Raw genomic sequence first — 10,000 nt, 5'->3', positions numbered from 1 at the left:
ACTACAGGGTCTCTCTGGCTGAGAAAGGTACTGTATATATCTGGAGAACTACAGGGTCTCTGGCTGAGAAAGGTACTGTACAGTGAGGGAAAAAAGTATTTGATCCCCTGCTGATTTTGTACGTTTGCCCACTGACAAAGAAATTATCAGTCTATAATTTTAATGGTAGGTTTATTTGAACAGTGAGAGACAGAATAACAACAAAAATATCCAGAAAAACGCATGTCAAAAATGTTATAAATTGATTTGCATTTTAATGAGGGAAATAAGTATTGGACCCCTTCTCAATCAAAAAGATTTCTGGCTCCCAGGTGTCTTTCATACAGGTAAGGAACGGAGATTAGGAGCACACTCTTAAAGGGAGTGCTCCTAATCTCAGTTTCTTACCTGTATAAAAGATACCTGTCCACAGAAGCAATCAATCAATCAGATTCCAAACTCTCCACCATGGCCAAGACCAAAGAGCTCTCCAAGGATGTCAGGGACAAGATTGTAGACCTACACAAGGCTGGAATGGGCTACAAGACCATCGCCAAGCAGCTTGGTGAGAAGGTGACAACAGTTTCTGTGATTATTCGCAAATGGAAGAAACACAAAAGAACTGTCAATCTCCCTCAGCCTGGGGCTCCATGCAAGATCTCACCTCGTGGAGTGGCAATGATCATGAGAACGGTGAGGAATCAGCCCAGAACTACACAGGAGGATCTTGTCAATGATCTCAAGGCAGCTGGGACCATAGTCATCAAGAAAACAATTGGTAACAGACTATGCCGTGAAGGACTGAAATCCTGCAGTGCCCGCAAGGTCCCCCTGCTCAAGAAAGCACATATACATGCCCGTCTGAAGTTTGCCAATGAACATCTGAATGATTCAGAGGACAACTGGGTGAACGTGTTGTGGTCAGATGAGACCAAAATTGAGTTCTTTGGCATCAACCCAACTTGCAGTGTTTGGAGGAGGAGGAATGCTGCCTATGACCCCAAGAAACCATCCCCACCGTCAAACATGGAGGTGGAAACATTATGCTTTGGGGGTGTTTTCCTGCTAAAGGGACAGGACAACTTCACCGCATCAAAGGGACGATGGACGGGGCCATGTACCGTCAAATCTTGGGTGAAAACCTCCTTCCCTCAGCCAGGGTATTGAAAATGGGTCGTGGATGGGTATTCCAGCATGACAATGACCCAAAACACACGGCCAAGGCAACAAAGGAGTGGCTCAAGAAGAAGCACATTAAGGTCCTGGAGTGGCCTAGCCAGTCTCCAGACCTTAATCCCATAGAAAATCTGTGGAGGGAGCTGAAGGTTCGAGTTGCCAAACGTCAGCCTCAAAACCTTAATGACTTGAAGAAGATCTGCAAAGAGGAGTGGGACAAAATCCCTCCTGAGATGTGTGCAAACCTGGTGGCCAACTACAAGAAACGTCTGACCTCTGTGATTGCCAACAAGGGTTTTGCCACCAAGTACTAAGTCATGTTTTCCAGAGGGGTCAAATACTTATTTCCCTCATTAAAATGCAAATCAATTCATAACATTTTTGACATGCGTTTTTCTGGATATTTTTGTTGTTATTCTGTCTCTCACTGTTCAAATAAACCTACCATTAAAATTATAGACTGATCATTTCTTTGTCAGTGGGCAAACGTACAAAATCAGCAGGGGATCAAATACTTTTTTCCCTCACTGTATATATCTACAGTCGCTAGTGAAAGTCATGGGCTTTGCTCTTTTTTTAAAATATATATTTATTTTGATCCTGACAAACTCCCCAGTCCCTGCCAGTGACTAGCATACCCATAACATGATGCTGCCAACATAATACTTACCTTTCTGGGGAAAAGTATCACCATTATCCTTGTGGGAGTATTTGTGATGTATTTCCCCCTACAGTAATCTATTTCCCCCTACAGTAATCTATTTCCCCCTACTGTAATCTATTTCCCCCTACAGTAATCTATTTCCCCCTACAGTAATCTATTTCCCCCTTCAGTAATCTATTTCCCCCTACTGTAATCTATTTCCCCCTACAGTAATCTATTTCCCCCTACAGTAATCTCTTTCCCTCTACAGTAATCTATTTCCCCCTATTGTAATCTATTTCCCCCTACTGTAATCTATTTCCCCCTACTGTAATCTATTTCCCCCTACAGTAATCTATTTCCTCCTATTGTAATCTCTTTCCCTCTACAGTAATCTATTTCCTCCTATTGTAATCTCTTTCCCTCTACAGTAATCTATTTCCCCCTACAGTAATCTATTTCCCCCTACAGTAATCTATTTCTCCCTATAGTAATCTATTTCCCCCTATAGTAATCTATTTCCCCCTACAGTAATCTATTTCCCCCTATAGTAATCTATTTCCCCCTATAGTAATCTATTTCCCCCTATAGTAATCTATTTCCCCCTATAGTAATCTATTTCCCCCGACAGTAATCTATTTCCCCCGACAGTAATCTATTTTCCCCTACAGTAATCCCAGCCACGGACCTGTCTGAGCAGATCTCCACAGCTGGCACCGAGGCGTCAGGCACCGGCAACATGAAGTTCATGCTGAACGGCGCCCTCACCATCGGCACCATGGACGGAGCCAACGTAGAGATGGCAGAGGAGGCTGGAGAGGAGAACATGTTCATCTTCGGCATGAGGGTGGAGGACGTGGCAGAGATGGACGTAGAGGGGTAACACACACACACACACACACACAGATGGACGTAGAGGGGTAACACACACACACACACACAGATGGACGTAGAGGGGTAACACACACACACACACACAGAGGGACGTAGAGGGGTAACACACACACACAGAGGGACGTAGAGGGGTAACACACACACACACACACAGATGGACGTAGAGGGGTAACACACACACACACACACAGAGGGACGTAGAGGGGTAACACACACACACACACACAGATGGACGTAGAGGGGTAACACACACACACACACACAGATGGACGTAGAGGGGTAACACACACACACACACACAGAGGGACGTAGAGGGGTAACACACACACACACACACAGATGGACGTAGAGGGGTAACACACACACACACACACAGAGGGACGTAGAGGGGTAACACACACACACAGAGGGACGTAGAGGGGGAACACACACACACACAGAGGGATGTAGAGGGGGAACACACACACACACACAGAGGGACGTAGAGGGGGAACACACACACACACAGAGGGATGTAGAGGGGGAACACACACACACACAGATGGACGTAGAGGGTAGGGTTTGTTTTCCCAAATATATCTAATACTAATCTAAGGGTCCTACTTTATGCCATGTTACATCAACCATGTTACACCGACCGCGTTACACCGACCGCGTTACACCGACCGCGTTACACCGACCGCGTTACACCGACCGCGTTACACCGACCATGTTACACCGACCGCGTTACATCGACCGCGTTACATCGACCGCGTTACACCGACCGCGTTACATCGACCACGTTACACCGACCACGTTACACCGACCATGCCATAAAGTTGGGTGATGCTAAACTCAATATGAAACTTGACTCATATGATGATTTACTGAGTAAGTAATACATGAACAAATGGTTTACCAGTTTTGTTTGAAAGGGAAGTTGCTCTATTGTAAACTTGTCATTTAGAGAGATGTTACTATGATGTCTTGTTGTGAGACATGTTGCTACTCTGTTCTCTCCTCTAAAGCTACGATGCCATGACATATTATGAGAAGATTCCAGAACTGAAGCAGGCCATTGACCAGATCAACAGTGGATTCTTCAGCCCCAAACAACCAGAGCTCTTCAAAGACGTCACCAACATGCTCTTCAACCATGACCGGTAGGTAGTGGCTCGAACCCCCAAAATGGAACCCTATTCCCTATATAGTGCACTACTTTAGACCAGAGCCCTATGGCACCCTATTCCCTATTTATAGTGCACTACTTTTGGTCAGGCCCTGGTGAAAAGTAGTGCACTACAAAAGGAATAGGATGCCATTTTGGGACAAAGACATAGAATTACTAGAAGGGTCGAGGAACGCCGCTCCAGTCAATTTGACTGCAACACCCGTCACAGAACATTGATTTGAATGTGAATGTTCGTTCCAGTAATTGTATTTCTATGGCTGCTGTGGTCCTTCCTGAGTCTTGACTGTCTCTGTCTTCAGCTTCAAGGTGTTTGCAGACTACGAGGACTACATAAAGTGCCAGGAGAAAGTCAGCCAACTATATCAGGTAATCATCATTATTCCCCCATGTACCTCTAGCGTGGATATGGATCATACTGCTGAAAATATTGTTTTATTTTTCCAAAGGTAAGTTGACTGAGAACACATTCTCATTTACAGCAACGACCTGGGGAATAGTTACAGGGGAGAGGAGCGGAGATGAATGAGCCAGTTAGAAGCTGGGGATGATTAGATGGCCATGATGGTATGAGGGTCAGATTGGGAATTTAGCCAGGACACCGGGGTTAACACCCCTACTCTTACGGTAAGTACCATGGGATCTTTAGTGACCACAGAGAGTCAGGACACTCGTTTAACGTCCAATCTGAAAGACAGCACCCTACACAGGGCAATGTCCCCAAGCACTGCCCTGGGGCATTGGGATATTTTTTTTAGACCAGAGGAAAAGAGTGCCTCCTACTGGCCCTCCAACACCACTTCCAGTAGCATCTGGTCTCCCATCCAGGGGACCAACCAGGACCAACCCTGCTTAGCTTCAGAGGCAAGCCAGCAGTGGGATGCAGGGTGGTATGCTGCTGAAGCCTGATTACAGTAGAGCCTGATACGGATCCTCCCGCTGAAAAGATTACAGTAGAGCCTGATACGGATCATCCTGCTGAAAAGATTACAGTAGAGCCTGATACGGATCATACTGCTGAAAAGATTACAGTAGAGCCTGATACGGATAATCCTGCTGAAAAGATTACAGTAGAGCCTGATACGGATCATACTGCTGAAAAGATTACAGTAGAGCCTGATACGGATCATACTGCTGAAAAGATTACAGTAGAGCCTGATACGGATCATACTGCTGAAAAGGTACGTCTGGGCACAATTACCATTCTAACATTTTACATTTACATTTAAGTCATTTAGCAGACGCTCTTATCCAGAGCGACTTACAAATTTGGAAAGTTCATACATATTCATCCTGGTCCCCCCGTGGGGAATGAACCCACAACCCTGGCGTTGCAAGCGCCATGCTCTACCAACTGAGCTACACGGGATTCTAAGGTGGTCTTTTGTGGCACAGTAGGTAAGACAGTGGTGTTAGCAGTACCAAAGTTGTGGGTTCAATTCCCACAGGGATCACATACTACCATAAACATGTGTGCACTCACTACTGCAAGTCGTTTTGGACAAAAGTGTCATTATATTTATTTATATATATATGTGTGTGTGTGTGTATATATATGTGTGTATATAATATGTGTGTGTGTGTGTATATATATATATATATATATATAATGAAGGTTTACTTGCAGTGACTATGTGGTTGTCTTGGGTACCGTAGCTGAATACGCTGCTGTTCAGTTGGTCTGGATAACAGCTTCCGCTGAATGACCAACATGTAAAAATAACGTGGCTTTTTATATATATATATACACACACACATATATATATATAATCATGTTTTTTTTCTTTCTTAGAACCCGAGGGAGTGGACCAAGATGGTGATCAAGAACATCGCTGCGTCCGGGAAGTTCTCTAGCGACCGCACCATCACCGACTACGCCACGGAGGTGTGGGGGGTGGAGCCTACAGATCTGAAGATCCCACCCCCCAATGAGCCACGCGAGGCTCTCGACGAGACGGCCAGGGCGCTGAGGGAGAAGTGAGGCTGCCTGGTGTGGTGTGGCCGGGCTGAAGATACCCCTAGATGCTGTTCTTCTCAGTTTAGCATTGTCCCCCCACTAATGGTTAAGGTTAGGAGAACGGGGAAGCTGATCCTTGATCTGTACCTAGGGAAAACTTCAGATTGCCTGTCGTTATTTAAAGGGAAAATCTTTTAAAAACTGTAACTCAATAAACAGCTCTTTATGTAAAGCAGTTGACTACTTAAATAACAGTCTGTTACATACTTTCAGCATCAACAAACAGTGTTCTATTTTTCTGACCTCCATCATCTAGGTGCTATACTGTTGCTACCAGATTCTTACCCTGTCTTTCAGTTGCCAACTGGCTCATACTGTACTTGAAAGTGAATTTATCAACAAACAAAAAAAAGTTTATTATGACCCTTCATTTTCTAATAATCTGTATTGTTACTTAAAAATAAATCTAATCGTCTCTGATCTGATGTCTTTTTAATGTTTATTTTTCAACTTTTAATAGTAATATTATGAACACAGTTACGAGAAAGACTAGTGCAATACAAAATCGGACTCAGAACATGGACACGTCGCCATGAAAATTCCAGTGAGGACAAAGGACATGACAATGAACAGATTATGTTTCCTTCCTGTTGGTACGCTTAGCCACCGGACTAGATAGCAGCGATCATCAACTGGATTCAGACGCGGGACCATTTAAAAAAAAAAATGTTATTTAGCGGATGGAACATAATTATGATGAAACTGGCTCTCACGAGGACCGCCACAGGAATAGAAGACGCAGAGTTGGCTCCGCTGCAGAGACGCAGAGTTCATTAGTTACCAGCCTCAGAAATTGCAACCCAAATAAATGCTTCAGAGTTCAAGTAACAGACACATCTCAACATCAACTGTTCAGAGGAGACTGTGTGAATCAGGCCTTCATTGTCGAATTGCTGCAAATTAACCACTACTAAAGGACACCAATAAGAAGAAGAGACTTGCTTGGGCCAAGAAACCCGAGCAATGAACATTTAGACCAGTGAAAAATTGTCCTTTGGTCTAGAGTCCAAATTTGAGATTTTTGTTTCCAACCGCCGTGTCTTTGTGAGACGCTGTGTGAGTGAACGGATGATCTCCGCATATGTAGTTCCCACCGTGAAGCATGGAGGAGGAGGTGTTATGGTGTGATGGTGACACGGTCTGTGATTTATTTAGAATTCAAGGCACACTTAACCAGCATGGCCACCACAGCATTCTGCAGCGATACGCCATCCCATCTGGTTTGGGCTTAGTGGGACTGTCATTTGTTTTTCAACAGGACAATGACCCAACACACCTCCAGGCTGCGTAAGGACTATTTTACCAAGGAGAGTGATGGAGTGCTGCATCAGATGACCTGGTCTCCACAATCACCGACCTCAACCCAATTGAGATGGTTTGGGATGAGTTGGACCGCAGAGTGAAGGAAAAGCAGCCAACAAGTGCTCAGCATATGTGGGAAGTCCTTCAAGACTGTTGGAAAAGCATTCCAAGTGAAGCTGGTTGAGAGAATGCCAAGAGTGTACAAAGCTGTCAGCCACCCTTTTCCTTGATATTTAAAGAATCTCAAATATAAAATATATTTTGATTTGTTTAACTATTTTGGTTACTACATGATTCCATATGAGTTATTTCATAGTTTTGATGTCTTCACTATTCTACAATGTAGAAAATTGTAAAAAATCAAGAAAAACCCTTGAATGAGTAGGTGTTCTAAAACTTTTGACCGGTAGTGTGTGTGTGTGTTTGTTTATATATAGTGCCTTTGGTATAGCCTGGTTCCAGCATAGCCTGGTTCCAACATAGCCTGGTTCCAGCATAGCCTGGTTCCGGATCTGCTTGTACTCTTTGCAACAGATGATGATCTTTAGCTTTGTTCCCCTCTCCTTCGTTGTCAAGCCAAACATGGAAATATGTCACGACAAACATTTCTGTCATAGATCCATTATTAATGTTATGTTCAATCACTGACCTCACGGCCAGACTGTTTGGCATGACAATATGTGAAAAGCTTGGCCTGTCTGACACACAGGCTGGCACCAGTCACAGACATTTAAAAACAGCAGGAAAAATAACAATTGAGTTCACCATAGATCAGTTGAATATAAAAAATGATGACTAGTTGAGAAAATAATTACATGGCTAACTGTGAAGGTAGATAAACTCATAACTGTCTGCTCATTTGCTAATGTTGACCACTTGGAGCTCTACAGACGTATCTAATGTTGACCACTAGGTGGAGCTACAGACTTCTGTTCATCACCAGTGACATACTAATATGCATGAGCGAATCTCAATGGCATTTCCTGGATTCCTTGTGTCCGCTCCTCACCTCCTCAAACCCATTGGAGGAGAAGGTTGGAGTGGAGGGACCTCTGACCTCATCCAATGGGTTTTGAGAAGAAGGAGAGGAGAGAGAGGATGTGAGGAATCATTGACGTTCTCCCTATATTTCCCCGATTCTCCACACTTTCACCAAAGTCCCCGTCATGGATTTAAAAACATATTGGATTGGTGTAGGAACTGTCTAGAGGGAGTAACTCACCTTGCTCCTGTATCTTCACAGATAGACACATTGGTCACCACCCTCCATAGAGAGTTCACACATCTCCATTTTGGGGAAAAGAGTCTAGAATTAAACCAAATCTTCAAACACAAACTCCTTTCTCCTGAACTCCTGAAGTCTACACTTGTTCACTACTTCAGATTGTTCCCACAAATCTAAACTCATTGGGTTGATGGAGGCATGGGATAGAGGGAGTTTCCACCAAATCAAATGTGTCACATGCGCCAAATTACAACTTACAGTGAAATGCTTACTTGCAAGCCCTTAACCAAACAATGCAGTTTTAAGAAAAAATAAGCGAAAAAAGTATTTACTAAATAAACTGAAGTAAACAATAAATAAAAGAAGAAGAAATGGAAAAATAATGAATAATTAAAGAGCAACAATAAAATAACAGTAACGAGGCTATATACAGGGTATTACGGTACATAGTCAATGTGGGGGCTATATACAGGGTATTACGGTACAGAGTCAACTTGGAGGCTATATACAGGGGGTACCGGTTAGTCGAGGTAATATGTACATGTAGATAGGATGGTGGAGGGGGGGGGGTCAATGCAAATAGTCCAGGTAGCCATTTGGCTAGCTGTTCAGGAGTCTTATGGCTTGGGGGTAGAAGGTGTTAAGAAGCCTTTTGGACCTAGACTTGGTGCTCCGGTACCGCTTGCCGGTATGTCCAGGTGGGAAAGTGCAGTGTGAATTACAATAGAGATTGTATCATCTGTTGGGGCTGTATGCAAATTGGAGTGGGTCTAGGGGTTTCTGGGATAATGGTGTTGATGTGAGCCATGACCAGCCTTTCAAAGCACTTCATGACTAGAGACGTGAGTGCTACGGGTCGGTAGTCATTTAGGCTGTGATGTGTTACAGTACCTACCAGATGAGTTACAGTACCTACCAGATGTGTTACAGTACCTACCAGATGAGTTACAGTACCTACCAGATGTGTTACAGTACCTACCAGATGTGTTACAGTACCTACCAGATGAGTTACAGTACCTACCAGATGTGTTACAGTACCTACCAGATGAGTTACAGTACCAACCAGATATGTTACAGTACCTACCAGATGAGTTACAGTACCTACCAGATATGTTACAGTACCTACCAGATGAGTTACAGTACCAACCAGATGTGTTACAGTACCTACCAGATGTGTTACAGTACCTACCAGATGAGTTACAGTACCTACCAGATGAGTTACAGTACCTACCAGATGAGTTACAGTACCTACCAGATGACTTACAGTACCTACCAGATGTGTTACAGTACCTACCAGATGAGTTACAGTACCAACCAGATGTGTTACAGTACCTACCAGATGAGTTACAGTACCAACCAGCTGTGTTACAGTACCTACCAGATGTGTTACAGTACCTACCAGATGAGTTACAGTACCTACCAGATGAGTTACAGTACCTACCAGATGAGTTGCAGTACCTACCAGATGTGTTACAGTACCTACCAGATGAGTTACAGTACCTACCAGATGAGTTACAGTACCAACCAGATGAGTTACAGTACCTACCAGATGAGTTGCAGTACCTACCATATGAGTTACAGTACCTACCAGATGAG

The 10,000-nt window shown here is 43.8% G+C and overlaps 1 protein-coding gene across 1 annotated transcript in view; it reads left to right on the top strand.

The window, feature by feature from the left end:
* The window catches only part of LOC139563424 (glycogen phosphorylase, liver form), a 32,586-nt gene extending 26,289 nt beyond the window's left edge, over nt 1-6,297 (top strand). Inside the window, exons 17-20 of the mRNA XM_071382084.1 lie at nt 2,470-2,677; nt 3,700-3,834; nt 4,163-4,229; nt 5,653-6,297. Of these exons, the coding sequence (XP_071238185.1) occupies nt 2,470-2,677; nt 3,700-3,834; nt 4,163-4,229; nt 5,653-5,841 (599 nt within the window). The 3' untranslated portion in view covers nt 5,842-6,297. The remainder of the gene's footprint in view (nt 1-2,469; nt 2,678-3,699; nt 3,835-4,162; nt 4,230-5,652) is intronic.
* Nucleotides 6,298-10,000: the final 3,703 nt, after the last annotated feature.

This window comes from Salvelinus alpinus, chromosome 34 (genome assembly GCF_045679555.1).
Source record: "Salvelinus alpinus chromosome 34, SLU_Salpinus.1, whole genome shotgun sequence".
Taxonomy (NCBI): Eukaryota; Metazoa; Chordata; class Actinopteri; order Salmoniformes; family Salmonidae; genus Salvelinus; species Salvelinus alpinus.
The sequence above is the reverse complement of the archived record's forward strand: the minus strand, read 5'-3'. Positions and strand labels throughout refer to the sequence as shown.